Source organism: Corylus avellana, chromosome ca4 (assembly GCF_901000735.1).
Source record: "Corylus avellana chromosome ca4, CavTom2PMs-1.0".
Lineage (NCBI taxonomy): Eukaryota > Viridiplantae > Streptophyta > Magnoliopsida > Fagales > Betulaceae > Corylus > Corylus avellana.
Window position 1 is genome coordinate 29,601,218 of NC_081544.1, and position 21,350 is coordinate 29,622,567.

Consider the following 21,350-nt stretch of genomic DNA (forward strand, 5'->3'; position numbering starts at 1 on the left):
AAAACAAAAAAAAAAGGTTTGGCCCTTGGGATGACCGAACTTCCTCCAAGGGCCACCGTTTGGCCATAAGGGTAGTTCGGCCACCTCGAAAGGCCAAAAGTAGTGGCCCTCCACGAGTCTCTTTGTACTTTGGTCCTTCACAGAGCACCACCAATGACACAAAACCAACTCCAGCTCTCTCTCCAACAAAATTTTCTCTCTGCATGAAAATCACACAGCCGGCTGTGATTCCAATTCGCCAGCAACTCTCCACCTGAACCAAAAACGGAGAGGAAGAAATTGAGAAAAGAAAAAAAAAAGCAATCTCTCTCTCTCTCTCTCTCTCTCAAGGGCCAAATAATAAAAATAAAAATACTTTTCTATTTTTCCCATTTTTTTAAAATTAAATAATATTTTATTATTATTTATTTAGTGGGACACCGGCAGCATCACGGCAAGCGCTAAATCTCTTTCAAAAGATTCTGGCTAATCTAGAATTCTCCCCTAATTCCCAACGAAAAATGATAGACCCCATTTGACCAAATGGCGGCTTGACCATGTTTATTTTTTTAATACATTTATATTTATGTTGTTTTATAATTTTTATTGTGTGCAACACGTCATTGTATGATTGGGTGTGACATCATCTTAACCGAGAAAGTCAAGATAATAGATAAAAGTTGAGAGTAAAAGGAACTATTTGATTACTACAAGAATGTCTTCACCAAATATTTTATATTACATGAAACTATTTGTTAATCGGTATAATTACTTGTACTGATTTTGTAATTTGTTTTTACCTACCATGGCCATATAGTCTTTTACTACGACACCAACTCCTCTCTCTTTCTCTCTCTTTTATAATCCGTCAACTTGGGTTTCCGCTGCAGTGGTAACAGTCGTTGAAGCCATTGTTGCAGAAAAGAAATGGAGGCCGGAAGAGTCGGGAGGATAAAGTTGGGTTCTCAGGGACTGGAGGTGTCCGCACAAGGCCTCGGCTGCATGAGCATGTCCGGCGGCTATGGCCCTCCCAAGCCCGAAGAAGACATGATCGCTCTCATCCACCATGCCATCCACTCCGGCGTCACCTTCTTTGATACCTCCGACCTCTACGGCCCCTTCACCAACGAAATCCTTCTCGGAAAGGTCCCGCATCTTTATTTTCTTTTTCTTTTTCTTTTTTCTTGTTTGCTTGTTTGTTCTTAGATTTCGTTTGTTGGGCTTCAGGCTTTAAAGGGAGGGGTGAGAGAGAGGGTGGAATTGGCAACCAAGTTCGGATTTTGCTTTGTGGATAGGAAGATGGAGATCCGTGGCGATCCAGCGTATGTGAGAGCCGCCTGTGAGGCCAGCTTGAAGCGCCTCCACATGGATTGCATCGATCTGTATTACCAGCACCGCATCGACACCCGCCTTCCCATCGAAGTCACGGTTCGTTCTTTGCATCTTCCGTAAACTACCCTCAATCAACTTGGTTGGGGGCGTTGAGCCATATCTTTGACAAGTATCCCATGGATGAATTATGCAATTCTTTTATTCTGTATGATCTTTAGATTGGGGAACTGAAGAAACTAGTGGAAGAAGGTAAAATAAAGTACATAGGTCTATCCGAGGCCTCTGCTTCCACCATCAGAAGAGCTCATGCTGTTCATCCAATAACAGCTGTGCAGCTGGAGTGGTCTTTGTGGTCTAGAGATGTCGAAGAGGAAATCATTCCTACTTGCAGGTGAGGCATCAATTTCATTAATTCCCCTTTTGAGATTATAGAATAATCAAAATCAAAATTTTAAAATTTTCAGGGAACTGGGCATTGGGATTGTTGCATACAGTCCTCTAGCACGAGGATTCTTTTCGTCCGGGCTTAAGTCTATCGAAAATCTTTCCCACGATGACTTCCGAAAGGTTTGTACATGTACAGAAAATGTTGAGCTTCAAAACGAAATAGCCAGTCGTTTAATTAGGATAAATATATCATCATTGCTGCATTTTGAGTATTCTGAGCTCACCCAGGGATTGGCCTCGTTAAAGTATTAATTAAAAAAAAAATTATTTTTTATTAACTTAAATTTTGACATAAATTGTGATTTATATCGATTCGAATGTCATGACATCCGAGCAGTCATAATTTGTCTAAACAAATGGGATTCAATGCTCAATGGTTTGCTAAAATCTTTACTGTAGATCAACTCAAGTGTTCATTGTCAATGTGTAATAGTGTAGACCACCTCAACTTCTCGCATAGCCAATCAGAATGTTTAGTTCCTTTCTATGGTGGTATTCTCCTCCTAACTCATTATACATGAAATAAAAGAAATCCTTAGATTTTGATTTTCCCATCAGCTCCTTTTGATTTTGCCAGCTAGTTTTTATTTAATGGTTCTTGACTAATTCTTTTGCTGTTATTGTTATTGTTGCTTCTATGAGATTCGATTATTATTTACTCTACTCTGCATTAGTCATCCATGATGGACACTTTCCTTTTTAGAGTAGAAAAATGCCTGTTTAGTCACATGATCAGTGACAATATGTTTACTAAAATCTGTACTGTAGAAAAATGCTTGACCAACCCGATTAAGGTAAGAGCATGGGATGCCAAAATTACACTCATTATGAGCCTCACCTCACTTGATGATATCTTTCAGTGTTGGGAAATTAAGGCAGGGCATAGTAGCTGTGGATGCTTAGAAATTAAGCCAGGGCCAGAATAGCTATGTTACAGAATTGTGTTAAGAGTGTGTGCTCATTATTGCCTTCATGAATTGATGAAATTTCAAAAGTTTTTACCTTCATGATTAAACTACCTCCTTGAAATATATTTAATGATTTCAGTCTTATTGCTGGTGATTCCAGTCTCAATGCTGATGGATGTATTTACTGCTTGCAGTTTCTACCTAGGTTCCAACCTGAAAATATGGAGCATAACAAAACCATATTTGAGGGTGTTAATGGAATGGCAAATAGGAAGGGATGCACCCCATCACAGCTGGCACTGGCCTGGGTTCATCATCAAGGGAATGATGTGTGTCCCATACCAGGAACCACCAAGATTGAAAACTTCAACCAGAACATTGGAGGTCTGTCTGTGAAACTCACACCAGAAGAAATGGCTGAACTTGAATCGTTTGCTTCTGAGGACGTTGTTAAGGGTGAGAGAAGCATTCATGAGATTCCGACTTGGAAGAATTCTGAAACCCCATCACTTTCTTCATGGAAAGCTGCATAAGCACAAGCCTTTTTGCTATGTTTCAATAACTTGAATCCTCATAGACTTTTGTCAATAGTATAATTGAAGTGTGTTGAGTTCTTTTGACCGCTCAAAATAATGTATATTCTATTACAATGTTATGATGCTTGATTCATGCCGAAGATTAGAACTCAGATCTTTGTTTCTGATATTCAGTGATTGTAGAGAGCTTGTAGACTAAGTAATTAAGCTTAAAGTTTGACATCAAGTAAAAGAGTGCACGTTGTAATTTATATGTTGGAAGCATAATGTAGTTCTGAAGTATAAAGTAAAAGATGGCATGTTGCCTTGCCTTGTTGTTTGAATGTAGCTTGTTTTTCATTCTTTTTACATAGGTGCAAATAGATATTTAGGCCTGATGCCTTGTCCTGTTATTTCGGTGTTTGGCTATGATAATTTTCTTTTGGTTTGATCTCATGAATAAAAGTTGGGCTCGGGTCTTAAGAATCTCAAAACGATGGGGTTTGGGCATTCTGATACCGGTAAATTTTTGCAATGAAGATTACATGGGCTGAATTATTGATAACGATTCCCTGGCCCACCTCTCAACGGTGGGTTTGATTCTCTTGAGTGAAAAAAGAAAAACAAAAAAGAAAATACCTCAAAGCTTCATTGTTAATATATTCTCCAAACTATGAATTGTGTTAATGTTCCTTCAAAACTACTAAAAAAATGTTAAGTGTACCATAATGATACAAATATCATTAATAAAAAAAGTAAATAATTAAGAAAAAAAGAAAAAGAAAATGCAATTAATAGGGGAAAAAAAAAATCTAAGGTGGCTGAATCACTCCTAACACTTGAGTGTGGTGGTCGGACCACCCTAAGAGTCTTCTTTTATTTTTTTTAATTTCGGTTTTAAGTGTTTTTTTTTTCTCAAATTTTTAAGAATATTTTTATTTAATAAAAAAGCATTAAATAAGTTTTATCTTTTTGCTGTCTAGGAGAATATTGTCAAATTTTTATTTTTTTCGGTGGTAATTTAAGAAAAACATTGACATAGTTGGGAAGAAAATCACAATAAAATGATAATTTGAGAAAAATATATACTTTTTTTTTTTTTTTTTAAAAAAAAGACATAATAATAATTATAATAGAGTTGTAGCGGCGGAATGACAATGGAACGATTTTCTTGAACAGAAATGAGCAATTATGTCGATTTATATGGATAATAGACTAATATTTGGTGTTTTGATACTACTATTATTATTTTATATTATAGGTTGAAGATCTATTTATAAGAAATAATTTTCTATTTCTTATAAAATAATTATTGTTAAAAATATAATTGAATATTGGAGTTGTCAATTCAAGGTATGTACGAGCCCGACAAAATTGTCTAACGCAGGTCCGTACTTTTATTTTACTTTTCTTTCTTTTATTATGATATGGATAGATCCAGTCCTTTGCCCGCTCCTCTGCGGCATTGCGTTTGTTCTTATCCAACCCACTCCCCCTTCCAGTAGTAGCAGGCTAGCAGCTGTAGCTGTAGAACGGAGAAAAAGCAGAGAAATGGAGGCCGGAAGAGTGGGGAGGATAAAGCTGGGTTCTCAGGGACTGGAGGTGTCCGCACAGGGCCTCGGCTGCATGAGCATGTCCGCTTTTTATGGCCCTCCTAAGCCCGAACAAGACATGATAGCTCTCATCCACCACGCCGTCCACTCCGGCGTCACCTTCCTCGACACCTCCGACATGTATGGCCCCTTCACCAACGAAATCCTTCTAGGAAAGGTCCCATTTCTTTCTTCTTCTTCTTCTTCCTTTTTTTTTTATTTTTTTTATTTTTTATTTTTTTTTGGCTTGTTTGTTCGTTTGTTCTCAGATTTCGTTTCCTGGGCAGCAGGCTTTGAAGAAGGGAGGCGTGAAAGAGAGGGTGGAATTGGCAACCAAGTTCGGGATTAGGTATGCGAATGGGAAGATAGAGAATATCCGTGGCGATCCGGCGTATGTGAGAGCCTCCTGTGAGGCCAGCTTGAAGCGCCTCCACTTGGATTGCATAGATCTCTACTACCAGCACCGCGTCGACACCTGTCTTCCCATCGAAGTCACGGTTCGTTCCTCCCATCTTTCACTCGCTCATGCATCCTCGATCTGTAAAATACAAGATGATGAATTTATGAATGCAATTGTTTTCTTATGTAGATCGGGGAATTGAAGAAACTAGTGGAAGAAGGTAAAATAAAATACATAGGTCTCTCTGAGGCCTCTGCTTCCACCATCAGAAGAGCGCATGCGGTTCATCCAATAACAGCTGTGCAGCTGGAGTGGTCTTTGTGGTCTAGAGATGTTGAGCAAGAAATCATTCCTACTTGCAGGTGACGCATCATTATCAATTACATTAATTAATTCCTTTTTATTTTATTTTATTTTATGAGGTTATATTAATAGAATAATCAAAATCCAAATTTTAATTTCTCAGAGAACTGGGCATTGGGATTGTTGCATACAGTCCTCTAGCACGAGGATTTTTTTCGTCCGGGCTTAAGTCACTAGAAAATCTTTCCGACGATGACTTCCGAAAGGTTTGTACATGAAATGCACAATCATCTACACCATTAGATCTACCTAGAGAAGATTATTATTCCCAATTGTTTGTCATGATTGTAACTGTTGGTTCACATAGTGATTGATCTTGCGAAGAGCAGTATACTTTTTTCTTCACAAGTCAACATTGTAGATGCTTAATGGTCTGCTAAAATCTCTAGTGTTCACTGTTAATGTGTATTTTTAGTGTAGCCCACCTCAACTTCTCGTATAGCCAATCAGAATGTTATTTTCCTTTTCCTTAGGTGTTGATTTTGCAAAAAATCTTGTTTTTATTTGAGAAAACTACACTTATTCTTAGAACTATCACCTCTATGTCCTCCAATATCTTTGAGTGTTCGAAAATTAAGGCAAGGCATAGCAGTTTGTGCTCATCATTGCATTCATGAATTACATTACCTCTTTGAAATATATTTAGGGAATGAGGAATGGCTATTTGATTAGAAAAAATGAATAGTTTTTTTTTTTTTTTTTTTTTTTAAATAGAAAAATATGGAATAAAATACCCTTGACAAGTATATGATAAGGATAGAACTCTAACATTTGGAATGACTATTTTTCCATGAGAATGACTATTCCATTTTTAATAAAAGCTAACTTTTCTTTCTTCATAGATCGAACAACCATTTTGCCTATCAAACATAGGCTTAATGATTTCACTTTTATAAGTATTTTAAAGGGTGGGTATACTTATTGTTGTTAATGTAGATGCCCGTTAATTGGTGATTTCAATCTTAGAGCATGTTTGGAATTGTGTTTGAGAAATATAGTTTATTATTTTTTACCACGAGTACTTTTATCTTCGTACGAAATTTTTTGATTGTTAAACACATTTTTAGGCCTGTCAAACGCACACCCAAACGTGCCCTTAATGTTGATGTATGTATTTTCTGCTTGCAGACTCTACCTAGGTTCCAATCTGAAAATCTGGAGCATAACAAAATCATATTTGAACGTGTTAATGAAATGGCTACGAGGAAGGAATGCACCCCATCGCAGCTAGCATTGGCCTGGGTTCATCACCAAGGGAATGACGTGTGTCCCATTCCAGGAACCACCAGGATTGAAAACTTCAACGAGAACATTGGGGCTTTGTCTGTGAAACTCACACCAGAAGAAATGGCTGAACTTGAATCGTTTGCTTCAGAGGATGTTGTTAAGGGTGATAGATGGAGGAATGACATTCCGACTTGGAAGGATTCTGAAACCCCATCATTTGCTTCGTGGAAAACTGCATAAGCGCATGCCTCTTGCTGTGTCCCAATAACTTGAATCCTCGTAGACATTGTCCAAATTATAATGGAAGTGTGATGAGTGCTGAGTGCTTGACTGGTCTCAAGAATAATTTATGTTGTATTACAATGTTAGCAGAACATGTTGGAAGCTTTGTAAACTCTACAGAGCTTAAATTATCCAACTATGCAATAAGTGCTGGAAAACATTAGTCCTTCGCCCTCTATGAATAATTTTCTTACAGAGCTGTAGAAAATTGTTGGAGTTGATGATTCTGAATGAACACCTCTATGTAATAAAGAAGATCCATCAAACCACATCCTGCCATTCTTGGTACTCTCCTTGGGAGCAAGCAACCTCAGCATTACATAATCTGTACATCCTTGCTGTGGGGAGGCTTGGTCATTATTAGCAGTACCAAAATAACAAAAATACATTTTTTATTTTCATTTTAATTACTCATTTTTTTCATAACGTTCTCAACCGTCTCGCTATTTTAACAATTTAATTTTATTATTCTATTTAAATATTATTTTTTAAAGATTTGTTTATTTTACTTACAAAATTAAGAGTTTATTTTTTAAATAATAATTAAATACAATGAAAATTTTTTAATAACACAAAAATACACTAATAAATTCTAATTTTTAATAAAAATAATCCGGGTTTCTGCAGCAAGGAGTAGCAGCCGCAGGCTGTAGTTGTACTAGAAAGGAAAAATAGAAAGAAATGGAGGCCGGAAGAGTGGGAAGGATAAAGCTGGGTTCACAGGGACTGGAGGTGTCGGCACAGGGCCTGGGCTGCATGGGCATGTCCGTCGCCTTCTATGGTCTTCCCAAGCCCGAAGAAGACATGGTCGCTCTCATCCACCACGCTGTCCACTCCGGCGTCACCTTCCTCGACACCTCCGACATCTACGGCCCCTTCACCAACGAAATCCTTCTTGGAAAGGTCGCATATCATTCGTTTTTGCCTGTTTTGTTTGTTCTTTCTTAGATTTCGTTTCTTCGGCCGCAGGCTTTAAAGGGAGGGGTGAGAGAGAGGGTGCAATTGGCAACCAAATTCGGATTTAGCAAAGCGGATGGGAAGACGGAGATCCGTGGCGATCCAGCGTATGTGAGAGCCGCCTGTGAGGCCAGCTTGAGGCGCCTCGACTTGGATTGCATCGATCTCTATTACCAGCACCGCGTCGACACCAGCCTTCCCATCGAAGTCACGGTTCGTTCCTCGTATCTTTTACAAAATAGGTCAGTGTAGAGGATTAATTATGCAATTCTTTTCTTGTTTATATAGATTAGGGAACTGAAGAAATTAGTGGAAGAAGGTAAAATAAAGTTCATTGGTCTATCCGAGGCCTCTGCTTCGACCATCAGAAGAGCACATTCTGTTCACCCAATAATAGCTGTGCAGCTTGAGTGGTCTTTGTGGACAAGAGATGTGGAGGAAGAAATCATTCCTACTTGCAGGTGAGGCAGCAATTGCTTTAATTCCTTTTTTATGAGGTTATACTAGAATAATCAAAATCCAAATTTTAATTTTTCAGGGAACTGGGCATTGGTATTGTCGCATACAGTCCTCTAGCACGAGGATTCTTTTCGTCAGGGATTAAGGCTGTTGAAAATCGTTCCAACGAGGTTTGTACGTCTACCGCATATGTTGAGCTTCAAAATGAAATAGGCAGTCATTTAGACTAACAGTTCTATAGCATCATTGCTGCATTTTTCAGTATTTTGAGACTTTTATCTCGCAAGTAACTGTTGGCTCACATGGTGATTGACCTTGTAAAGATCAGTATATGCTTTCCCTGTTTCTTTTAATGACCTCATACTTTTTCTTCAGTAGGCAACATTCTAGATGCTCAATGGTTTGCTATTTATTTATTTATTTTTTTATCAGGTCCTTTTGATTTTGCGTAAGACTGGTTTTTATTTAGATTAATATTATTCTTCACTCATTTATCATACCCATTTCACATTGGCTGGCATGGTTTGTTTTGAGTAGCTAACATAAGAAGCCAGTTAAAACACACCATGTGATAAATGAGATTGAAGAGTAGCGTTACTCTTCTATTTAATGATTCTTGACTGATTCTTTGCTGTTAGTTTTTTGTTGCTCCTAAGAGATTGATTATTGTTTACTGTACTGTACTCTGCATAATTCATCCATGATGGAAACTTTTCCTTGTTGGAGGTTGAACTCCTACAAAGATGCTGGTTTAATCACATCAGTGACTTAGTATATGCAAGTACTACGGCACTTAGTAAGCATGAGATGCCAAAACTACATTCATTATGAAGTTGCTTTAGTTGATGGCGCACGTCTTTATTGTCGTCCAGTATCTTTCAGTGTTGGGAAAATTAAGGCAGACTAGCTATGTTTCAGAATTATGTTAAAGTGTGTGCTGCAATCAAGGACAGCGTTTCTACTGTACATATAATTCTGAGTTGGGGAGCAAAAGGAGAAGTTTGGGTGTATGTTTTGTAGAGGTTATATTGAATTCCGGGATCAATTGTTTTTTGGTTGTGGATAAAGCAAGAGCATTTGGCAAGTTGTCATGAAGAAATGTAATCAGGATAATATTCCTATTGAATGGGAAGATATTCCAAGGGAGTGAAAGAATGGAGGGGAAAGAGCCTAAAAGCAAGTATTTGTAGATTAGCTTGGGGCTTGGTGGTATACCATCTGTGGAGGCAGAGAAATGATGTCAGATTTGGGAACTCCTTAATCTCTGAGGAAAAAATGAGTCAAAAGATTTTTTGGGAGGTTGGAACTAGAATTATATGGTAGGGCAATTTTAATGGTAATGAGGAGAATATGTCTCTTTGTGCTAATGGGATATCCCAACTTCTGTTCTGATGCAAGTCTGGTTGACTGTTGGCTGTAAGCTTCACTGCTTGATGTTAGCTCTGCTGCTGTTCAATCTGGGCTTATGCTGCACAAGTATAGCTGCTGGATAGCTGAAGGAGGAAACTTAGTAGAGATAAGTTGTTCCTCTTCCTCTGAATTGGGGAAGCTTAGTACGGATAAGTGTTCCTCTGTTTTGGGCTGATTGTTTGGAGTAGTATCTTTGTGTAGTGTACTGCTCTTTGTTGCACTGAGATAGGCTTTGTTTTTGGTAGTTTGTTGGGGATGGTTTTGCTGATTGTTGTAAGGCCTAATTGCCTTGGGGATTTAGCAGGTTTCTGCTAGTGTGTAGTACTTCATTATTTGGTGTTAATAGAAATTTATTCATAAAAAAATTAAAAAAAAAAAAAAAAAAAAAAAACCATTGCCTTCCTGAATTACACAGCCTCCTAGAAAAATATTTAATAATTTCAGTCTTAGTGCTTATAAGCATTATAAAGGGTATGCTTGTCATTGGTACCGTAGATGTCCATTAATATGTGATTCCAGTCTCAATGCTGATATATGTATTTACTTTACTGCTTGCAGTCTCTACCCAGGTTCCAACCTGAAAGTCTGGAGCACAACAAAATCATATTTGAGCGTGTTAATGAAATGGCAATGAGGAAGGGATGCACCCCATCGCAGCTAGCATTGGCCTGGGTTCATCACCAAGGGAATGGCGTGTGTCCCATTCCAGGAACCACCAAAATTGATAACTTCAATCAGAATATTGGAGCTCTGTCTGTGAAACTCACACCAAGAGAAATGACTGAGCTCGAGTCATTTGCTTCCGAGGATGTTGTTAAGGGTGATAGATATACGAATGACATTGTAACTTGGAAAACTTCTGAAACTCCCCAACTTTCTTCATGGAAAGCTGCATAAGTACCGGCCTTTTGCTATGTCTCAATAACTTCAATCCTCATAGACTTTGTAAACTTTGTAAATATTATAATTGAAGTGCTTTGAGTTCTTGATTGCTCAGGATAATATATATTTATTAGAATGTTATCAAGCTTGATTTTATGAAGATTAGATTTGGTACAAAATAAGACCCGTCCAGATATCCGGAATATTATATAATCTTTTGTTTTGATTAAAAAGACCCCCAAGAGATTGACCGACGCAGGTCCTTAAGCCAGAAGTTTGACGACTGGGTAAATTTGCTAAGACATCCCTCTGATAGTCTGATAAGCAATCCTTACTCTTAACTTCCAATTGCAATCTTAATGGTATCCGTTAATGTGCCATGTTAGATGCAATCATACAAAGACATGTGTCACCACAATCAAAAAACATAAAATATAAATATAATTCTTTTTGAAAAAAATACAATTTCAGAGGGGGTGGTCGAGCCAGTATATATTATGAATGGATGTTGAGAATAAGAACGTATTTGCTTTCGTTGCTTACCGTAAGGATGCTTCAAATAATTTTTTTAATAATTATGCGCGTGGGTGTTTTGTCCTGCTAGTTTTTCTGCCCCACCTCCGCCAGGACCGCCACCATCTCCACCAACATCTAATAAAATATAGATTAACAAACGGACCATTATCTTTTATTTTGGTTAAAAAGGACGGTGTGAGATTGGCTGACGTAAGTCCTTACGCACGCTGGAGCCTTTTTAAATATCGCCCAACTTGGGTTTCTGGTAGCAGCTGGAAAGAAAGAAAGAAAAAGAAATGGAGGCCGGAAGAGTGGGGATCCGGAGGATAAAGTTGGGTTCTCAGGGACTGGAGGTGTCCGCACAGGGCTTGGGCTGCATGGGCATGTCCGACGCCTATGGTCCTCCCAAGCCCGAACAAGACATGATCGCTCTCATCCACCACGCCGTCCACTCCGGCGTCACCTTGCTTGACACCTCCGACTTCTACGGCCCCTTCACCAACGAAATCCTTCTCGGAAAGGTCCCTTAATTTCTTTTTCTTCTTCTTTCTTTTCTTGTTTTGTTTGTTCTTCGTTTTCGCTAATTGTTGGGGCTCATGCAGGGTTTGAAGGGAGGGGTGAGAGAGAAGGTGGAATTGGCAACCAAGTTCGGACTTTGCTATGTGGATGGGAAGAGGGAGACACGTGGCGATCCATCATATGTGAGAGCTTGCTGTGAGGCCAGCTTGAAGCGCCTCCAATTGGATTGCATCGATCTCTACTACCAGCACCGCATCGACACCCGCATTCCCATTGAAGTCACGGTTCGTTTCACTCGCTCATGCATCCTCGATCTGTAAAATACAAGACGATGAATTTATGGAATTAATTGTTTTCTTCTGCATGTAGATTGGGGAACTGAAGAAGCTAGTGGAAGAAGGTAAAATAAAGTACATAGGTCTCTCCGAGGCCTCTGCTTCCACCATCAGAAGAGCTCATGCGGTTCATCCAATAACAGCTGTGCAGCTGGAGTGGTCTTTGTGGTCTAGAGATGCCGAGCAAGAAATCATTCCTACTTGCAGGTGACGCATCATTATCAATTACGTACATTAATTAAATCCTTTTTTTATGAGGTTATAAAATAATCAAAATCCAAATTATAATTTATCAGGGAACTGGGCATTGGGATTGTTGCATACAGTCCTCTTGGACGAGGATTCTTTACGTCGGGGCTCAAGTCTGTTGAAAATCTTTCCGACGGTGACTTCCGAAAGGTTTGTACATATATATTATATACCGAAAACGCTTGGAGGTGGCTTGACCACCCCCAGAGTTTCGGAACTTGTTCTTTTAAATATATATATTTTTTATTTCTTTCTTAATTAAAATTTTTTTATTTTAGTTTATCTGTTTGTTTTTTTTTAATCCGATGGTATTTTCATCCTTTACTGGATATTTAGTGTCTAAAAAGGCATATTCATTATGATTAAACGAGATTTCCTAATGATGAATATTTTTAATTACAAAATGATAATTCAATGTGGCTAAAGTGTGATTAGTGTCCGTTCTTCATAAGAAAAAAATGTAATTAAACCTACATTTAATGATTTTCATATCTTATTGTTTGTGATTCCAATCTCAATGCTAATGTATATATGTATTTACTACTTGCAGAATGTTCCTAGGTTCCAACCTGAAAATATGGAGCATAACAAAATCGTATTTGAACGTGTGAAGGAAATGGCAACGAAGAAGGGATGCACCCCATCGCAGCTAGCACTAGCCTGGGTTCATCACCAAGGGAATGACGTGTGTCCCATTCCTGGAACCACCAAGATTGAAAACTTCAACCAGAACATTAGAGCTCTGTCTATGAAACTCACACGAGAAGAAATGGTTGAGCTCGAATCATTTGCTTCAGATGATGTTGTTAAGGGCGATAGATATTTGACCGACATGGCGAGTTGGAAGACTTCTGAAACTCCACCACTTTCGTCGTGGAAAGCTGCATAAGCACAAACCTTTTCTTGTGTCTGATCAATAGCTTGAATCCCTGCAGACTTTGTCAATATTATAATATCTGTGTGTTGAGTTCTTGACTCCTCAGAATAATATATGTTCTATTAGAATGTTATGATGCCTGATAATTCATGAAGATCAGACCACATATTTTTCTCAATAACCGTACTTTGTTTGCAATGTTCGATGATGTCGTGCAAAAGACCATAATTACATAATAACACAGATTTAGTCGATGTGGGAAACAATTAGAACTTGGTACCATTTAGTTCGGAAAAGCCAATGCTTGGATCCTCACCCTCCTCAATCACCCTCCTCACTCTTTCTACTCTCTCAAGAACACCTTTCACTGCAATGTCAAATGCATCTTCAAAGCTCTCTCGTCTACTCCTCGGATCGGCATAAACTATTCTCGGAATCAGCTTTATAACCTCCTCTCTCATGGCCAACACTTTCTTCTTCGGAATCCGAAGCAATCTCTCATTCACAGCAGCCTTTTTCTCCTTGACATCGTCCAGCGGTATCATCACCGAATACTCTGTATACTTCTTCGGTAAATGCCACAAGTACTGCGCATAAGCAGAACCCACGTGGAAGAAGACCGGAATACAGCCGGCCAGAATCGAGTCAAAAGTTGACCGCCTCGTGTATGAATCCCCAGGAGGCTGCAGGCAAAAAACAGAGCTTTGAAATGCCTTCATCACATTTGCAGGGTCGTCACACTTGCTTGCTCCATTGAAACAACCAAGAAAATTGCATGTGGGTGACGACTGGCATTCATCAATCAGCTCACTTCGTATGGAATCTGTTGCATTGGGTCGTGGGGCACCAGCAAAAGTGAACAGGTACCGCCGCTTTGTTCTTCTCATTTTTTTCTGCCACCGGATTACCTGTTAAATCACCAGTTACAGATTTCAAACTCTAGATTAATACGTAAGGCCTAGACAAAAAGTAGGATTTTAAATCAAATCAAAGAAATTTAGGATTGCATTTTTAAGAATTTGCCATTTGAAAACACAGAAAATTTGGTAATGAGATGTTTTTTTGAAAATACATAATTTTTAAATGCTAAACTGTGATTTTAAAGGCCAAATCGAGATTTTGCCAAACATGCATTTTCAAATCGTACTTTTTAAAACCGCAATCACAAAATGAACCTACTAACACGAGCTTGATTCGCATAAGGTAATCAAATCAAGCTTGTGTTAGAGCCTATTTGAGATTTTGAAATTTTGTTTTTAAGTCGCATGTAAAGAGATGTGTTTTTGAAAACGTACAATTTTAAAATGTTAAATTGCGATTTTAAAGGTCAAATCATGATTTTACCAAATATTTTCAAATAAGACTTTATAAAATCACAATCTCAAATAGACTCTAACATGAGCTTGATTCGATTACCTGATTGATCTTCGTAGGATGGAAGTATGTTGGATATGGTATTGCAAAGTCATTGTTCCACGAGCTTGACTCGATTGACAACAATGTCAAGTTCTTGGATTCAGGCAAAAACATAAGCTTGGAACCCCAATCAGAATCATCATCTGTCTGCCTCCTGAAATCCCAAGAAATCCTTCCTCCAACCAAGAAATGATCTCTACCCCACATTCTTCTCCACTCTGGTTTTTCTGCAAGCCACTTGAGCAGACTGTAAGAAGATGCATCTCTCACTGAGATGTTAAAACCCCAAAGGAACCGACCCACATCAAGGCCAGCATAAAACGGTACATAAACTGCCGAAGCCAACGACGAGTCGTTTGTCAAGCACTTGTAGCGCTTCATCCTGTTGTGGAAGATGACTTCCAACGTAAATTGGTTCGTCACAAACCAACCCGTTTTCGACAAAACCGGTTCCGGATTATTCTCAACCCGAGGACCAAGACCCATGTTTGATATAGCCGGGCACATGTCGGTCCATTTGATAAGCGAATGGCAATTCTTGAGCAACTCGTCGTTGAATTGGCTGGGAAGATCATGCATGTAAATGTATCGACCCGAACACAAATCCGAACCGGATTTTGTCTCGTTTTTGTCGTCTGTTGTACTTACGGAAGAATCAAAAGATTTGGGTGTGCGGGTTTGGGTGGCATGATTGACAAAGTTGTTGACTAGAAAAGTGACACCGTTTTGATCGCCGCCAATCAAAGCCGTACGATCAAATAAGAGCAATATCAAGCTTAAAAGAAAGGAGAAGAGTAAGACAAACCAGAGTTGATTATGGCAGTTTCCCACGGTGAATATTTTCTCCATGTTTTCTGATCTCTTTGCATGCACCAAAAACTACAACAGCAGAATGGTGATCATCGTATTAAGAATCTAGAAAGAATAAGACATGAGAGATCGAGAGAGATTGATATGGAGGAGGAGTTTGAGCTGTTGAGCATTCTAATGACGAAAATTAATTAAATTAATTAACCAGCTGGTTGAAGAAGTCATTTAAGGCATAGAACCAAGAAAGGCAAGCATACGCCAGTTTACAAAATATTCCATAAACACATATTCCTGCAGATCTTCATAGCGAATCATATATAATCAATATATTTTCTGTCTTCAATCAATTAATATCCAAATATTATATTATAAAGTGTGAAAATGGAGTAATGCTACAAGTCTCTCTTATGTACGTCCCTCTTGAGTCCTTTTAAGAATGATGTGGCTACTAAAATCACCATTAAGCTTGTGATTAATTATTATTGGATTTTGATCAAATTGTGATTTTAATATATAGCCACATCATTTTTGAAGGGATTCAAGAAGAAAACAAGAGAGACTTCTAGAATTATTAGTGAAAATGGTCGTTTCAATTTATATAGCTCAACATGGCCTCGAAAAATTTACTTAATTAATTCTAAAATCAAGTAATAGCCCAATCTCTATTTCTTCTATTTCTCCCAACGGGAGACTTTCTTCAACATTTGTCATGTTTTATCATAAAAGTAGAGGACAATATCTCTACCTTCTCTTCTTTTATCTTCTTCCGTCTCGATCTTGGTACAAACTACTCGGTTAAATTTATATATATAACACCGAATCATCTGTAATTTTTTTTATCTCTCTTTAATTTTTTTTCTTACTTTCGTTATTATCTTCTTATTTTATATTTTCTCCAAACTTCAATATTGTATAAAGAAAATATTGTATGCCTTCAAAAAGCATATACCATATTAAAAAAGCAATCGGGTGTTTTATAGTTAATAAAACAAAAAACAAAAAACAAAAAAACAAAAAACAAAATGGATTGATCAAAATTTTCAAGTACTATCAAATACTCGAAAATACTAAAAAAAATAGGAAAAATTTCATTTACAATCCCTGAACTTTCAATTTGATGCAATGTACTCCTTCAGTCAAATTTAAAACTTTAAGAGTGATAAAATGACCTTTATATTCCTGACTTTTTTATAAAATTTCAAATTTACTCTTAATTTTCAAATAATTTTTTTTTTTTAAAAAAAATGAAAATTAAAGGGTAATTTGGTTTTTTTAGTAATTTCTGTTAAGGGTTAACGGTTGAATTTGACCGCCGCGGGTGCGGGGGGGGGGGTCAATTGAATCAAATTGAAAATTCAGATGATTAAATTGAAAGTTTTTAAAATTTAAGAAGGTCTTTTCAAAACGAGTTGTAGTTCAAAGATCTAAAGTGAAGTTTTCCAAAAAAAAATATTATCCGACAAAACAAAGAGGTTGATGATGTAGATGGGAGAGGGAGAAAATGGGAAAAATGAAACCCTAGGCTGCCAAACATATGATTCCTTTTTTGTTCGTCAAAAGGTGATTTTGTAAATTTCCTGTAGTCTGGAATAAAAGGTAGTTAGGCTTTCTTTTTCGCTCACTTGTCTTTTTAGGGCTAATTCTCAAGTCATTTCAACCTATTTCACCGATACTTAATTACCTTAATTGAATTATTTTATGACTTTTAATAATAATTTTAAAAATTACATCACTTTAAAATATAAAATACAAATAAAAAAACAAGTGAGATACTTACCTTAATTGAATTATTCCTCTATGTCTATGATGTCCATATATAGTTACTACTTTATTATCATTATTTTCAACAATATATCATCCTCTTTTAGAAAGAGATCATGAACACAATTAATTTCTTTATATATATATAGTCACTCATGAGTGCTATATTTCCTCACTATATAATCATCATTATTAATAGTGTTTTGTGTACGATCAAAGGTCAGCCAAGGAATTCCTTTCTTCTTCTTCTTCTTCTTCTCTCTCTTTTTGTATGGTGATAAAATTATCTCATTTTCCCATCCTATAAATCTAATGATATATAACCAGAACTAGTTTGATCAAACATTAATTATAAATTTGTTGGGTTTAATTACATGATCATCTCTTAGCTTAATTAAGAACTTTAAATCGAAAAATAAATACTCCTAAGATATGTTACAATGTCGCTCTCCTTAAGACATTCTTAATTCGTTCTTATCAATATAATTCAATTTCTGTGGAAAAAAAATATATATATATCGAAAATCAACAATTGGTGCGCACCGGATTATGAAGGAACAAATCTACTTTCTACGTATAGAAAAAAAAAAGTCACCTATGTGTCATGCACGCTCGGACCCTTCTAAAGTGAAAATTCTGACCAAAAATCTACTTTCTACATATAAAAATAAAAATAAAAAAGGTCACCTATGAGTGCTTCACACAAATCCCCTCCATTATCCAATACCCAATTCCTGGATGACATGAAGGAGAGATGAGGGAGAGAGATTGAGAGCTTGTGAGGAGAGAGTGTGAGGAGAAATATAAAAATATAAAAAATAGGAGTAAAGAAATGATTTTGTTCTTTAAATTTAGGGAGAGGTCTGACAAGACCTAAAATGGATAGGGGAATAGAGAGCTTGATGAAGCTTGCTTTTTGTTAAATTTAACCAAATTTTGGCTAAAAGTCATGAATTTTAGAGAGCTCATTGAGGATGCTCCAAAAGCATTTATATTGAGCTCTTCAATTTTTTTCTAAATTTATCTCTAAAAATCTATTTTGATTGATTTTGTTAGTCATGTTTCAAAATCATTGACATCAAACTCTCTAAATATTTATCTACTTTAATTAAATATTATATTTTATTGGTTGAAACCAACTGTTTTTTTTTTTTTTTTTTTTTTTGGGGGGGGTTGATAAACTTGCAGCTTTCATTGAATTAATCAGTTGGACAGAGCATTGAGCTCTGATACAATAATCTCATGAATACAATCAGGTGGTTCATGCATCCACGTCCTCTCCTCCTGCTTTGCAACCAACCTAGTTAGGACATGAGCAGCTTGATTGGTCTCTCTGCAGGCATAGACCATTTTTGAACACGAGATAGCTGCTAACTTAGTCCGAATATCCTCCACAAGATGTCCCCTATGGCTCCAGTTCGGCTCCCTGGAATTTACGCCATCTACAATAGTTTTAGCATCACCTTCCAGGCAGACCTGCCACAGCCCTAGCTCCCTTGCCACCTGAATGCCATTATGGCTGCCCAAGCTTCAACAGACGCTCGATCAACAGTACCTTGTCGGGTAACACACCTAGCTGCAACCAGACTTCCCAAATGGTCACAGATGACTGCTCCTAGAACCACTCGATCATTTTTCTTTCCAATGGCCGCATCCCAATTCACCTTATGCCAACCATGCGAAGGAGCCGTCCACTTACTTGGGGAAGAAACTTCCATCGCTGCCCAAGAAGTATGATTCTCTGTTTGTGCTTCATGAAACTCCCTCAAGGCTTCTGAGGCACTGACAAGTAAGACAGTTGGGTGTGAGAACAAATCTTCATGAATTACTGTGACGTCCCACATCGCCTGGGTATGGAGATGAGGATATGCTTAAATGTATACTACACCCTTAATGACAACAACGCGTTTTAAAGCCGTGATGATCATGATCCCATCAGAATTCCGCAGTTAAGCGTGCTTCTGCTGAGTAGTACCAGGATGGGTGACCACCCTGGGAAGTCTGGTTCGAGGGGAGCCAAAAGCGGACAATATTGTGTGTTATTGGGGTGTGAGATGTTACAATTGGTATCAGAGCCATTGCTCAGCCTGAGATGGGGGGAGCATGCACAAGCCCATGAAGGTCGTTAGCGGGCGCTCGCTGGGGCGGACGCCAAGAATGGGCGAATCCCATGAGGGTCGCCAGCGAGGACGCTGAGTCCTAAGAGGAGGTGATTGTGACGTCCCACATCGCCTGGGTATGGAGATGAGGATATGCTTAAATGTATACTACACCCTTAATGACAACAACGCGTTTTAAAGCTGTGATGGTCATAATCCCATCAGAACTCCCCAGTTAAGCATGCTTCTGCTGGAGTAGTACCAGGATGGATGACCACCCTGGGAAGTCTGATTCGAGGGGAGCCAAAAGCGGACAATATTGTGTGTCATTGGGGTGGGGGATGTTACAATTACCGCATTCCTCCGTAACCAGATTCTGCGGGCAACCATCACAAACAATTGGAACTCTTCCTTCCTGCATCTACTCAGCATCTCTTCAGCTACCCTTAGAAAGTCAAAGTTCAAGTATGAACATTTCTGAAAGTTCATACAGCCCCCACTCCATACATCACATGCCAAGGGGCATAGCCAAAGTATGTGACATATGGATTCTTCCTCAGTCCCGCAGATAGGGCAGGTCGGGTCAGTGAGTATTTTATGTCTTACCAGATTTAAGCGCGTAGGCAATATATCTTGGCAAGCCCGCCAAAAAAACACCTTCTTTGCATTAGGAATTTGCAAGCTCCATAAAGCCTTCCATACCTTACTGTCCTGTTTACGAATAGAACATTCTGTCATCCTCATGTTATCCAACTCCTTCTGGATATGGAATCCACTCTTAACTGTAAAGATTCCAGATTCAGTATCCCTCCATATAAGTCTATCTTCTTGGTTTGTAGAGCTAATGGGAAGAGACCTTATCATAACTAACTCCTCCACCGAGAACAATCGATCCAAGAGGGACTGCTCCCATTTGCACCCACTCCCATCAAAAAGTTGATCAACCGTGGCCTACGGGTCAAGCAAGGTTGGAGGAGATTGAACCCGAAATGCATGTTGAAGGATTTGGGATCCACCGATCTGCCCAGATGCGGGCTACTCTTCCATTCCCAATCCTCCACACCAATCCTTCCTTTAAAAGCTCACAAGATCCTTGTATACTTCTCTAAGCGAACAATGGTTTTTTTCCTAGCTGGGCATCAAGCTAGTATTGTACCATTCGGATGATATTTGCTTTTAATGATTTGTGCTACTAAACTACCTGGCATCGTCCACATCCTCCAAGCTTGTTTCGCCAAAAGGGCTTTATTAAAACAGCTTAGGTCCCGAAATTCCAGTCCTCCACTTGCTTTGGATTCCCCCATTTTACTCCAACTCATCCAAGAATGTTGGCGACTCCTAAAGTCCCCTGAAAGTTTAACAGCAAGAATCATCGAGGTGAAATATTATCCAAAAGGTTCATTCATGGAAGCAAAATTGGGTACGAAACCTTCATTCGCTTGGAGATGTATCCAAGGAGCTAGAGATCTTATTGAGGTTGGGACAATATGGAGAATTGGTAATGGTCAAAATGTAAACATCTGGGGCGATAATTGGATTCCACTGCATTCAACCTACAGGATTCAATCCCTTCTGAAGGTGCAGAACCCGACCAATAAGGTGCATGAGCTTATTGATTGGGAAAGGGTTTGGTGGAATCAGAATGTGTTGTCAAATATCTTTACAGCCGAGGAGGTAGCAGCAATAAATACTATACCAATTAGCAACATTGACCAACCTGATTTTCAAATTTGGTTGGGAAGCAGCTCAGGAATTTTTACGGTTAAAAGCGCCTACCATTTATTAAAGGAATTGGAAAGCAAAAAGGTCCCAGAATGTTCTGTTAAGGTGGAGGAAAGTAAGTTGTGGAAGAAGATCTAGAGTTTATCTATTCCAAATACAGCAAAGAATTTTTTCTGGAGAGCATGCCAATATGTGTTACCTACAAAAGATGCTCTGCTAAGGAGGAAGGTGGTGAAGGATCCTTACTGCCCCATTTGTGAGAACGAACCCGAAACTGTGGTACATGCTCTTTG

The 21,350-nt window shown here is 38.3% G+C and overlaps 4 protein-coding genes and 2 pseudogenes across 4 annotated transcripts; 5 read left to right on the forward strand and 1 right to left on the reverse strand.

Moving 5' to 3' along the window:
- The window catches only part of LOC132177052 (probable aldo-keto reductase 3), a 6,097-nt pseudogene extending 2,580 nt beyond the window's left edge, over positions 1-3,517 (forward strand).
- On the forward strand, positions 806-1,523 carry LOC132177055 (IN2-2 protein-like). The gene is made up of 2 exons (XM_059589262.1): positions 806-1,125; positions 1,207-1,523. Exons 1-2 carry the CDS (start codon positions 907-909, stop codon positions 1,429-1,431), a joined length of 444 nt encoding a protein of 147 aa, XP_059445245.1. The 5' UTR covers positions 806-906; the 3' UTR covers positions 1,432-1,523.
- A 1,065-nt stretch (positions 3,518-4,582) lies between the features above and the next one.
- On the forward strand, positions 4,583-10,867 carry LOC132177056 (probable aldo-keto reductase 5; annotated as a pseudogene).
- On the forward strand, positions 7,640-8,282 carry LOC132177054 (auxin-induced protein PCNT115-like). Its single transcript, XM_059589261.1, has 2 exons — positions 7,640-7,948; positions 8,015-8,282. The coding sequence occupies exons 1-2, from the start codon at positions 7,727-7,729 to the stop codon at positions 8,252-8,254; spliced, it is 462 nt and encodes a 153-aa protein (XP_059445244.1). The 5' UTR covers positions 7,640-7,726; the 3' UTR covers positions 8,255-8,282.
- Positions 10,868-11,501: 634 nt separating the features above from the next.
- On the forward strand, positions 11,502-13,450 carry LOC132177053 (probable aldo-keto reductase 2). Its single transcript, XM_059589260.1, has 5 exons — positions 11,502-11,790; positions 11,872-12,072; positions 12,158-12,330; positions 12,420-12,522; positions 12,923-13,450. The coding sequence occupies exons 1-5, from the start codon at positions 11,566-11,568 to the stop codon at positions 13,259-13,261; spliced, it is 1,041 nt and encodes a 346-aa protein (XP_059445243.1). The 5' UTR covers positions 11,502-11,565; the 3' UTR covers positions 13,262-13,450.
- Positions 13,451-13,515: 65 nt separating this feature from the next.
- LOC132179812 (probable xyloglucan galactosyltransferase GT14) lies at positions 13,516-15,514 on the reverse strand. Its single transcript, XM_059592594.1, has 2 exons — positions 14,666-15,514; positions 13,516-14,157 (listed from the first exon to the last, which is right to left on the reverse strand). Exons 1-2 carry the CDS (start codon positions 15,512-15,514, stop codon positions 13,516-13,518), a joined length of 1,491 nt encoding a protein of 496 aa, XP_059448577.1.
- Positions 15,515-21,350: the final 5,836 nt, after the last annotated feature.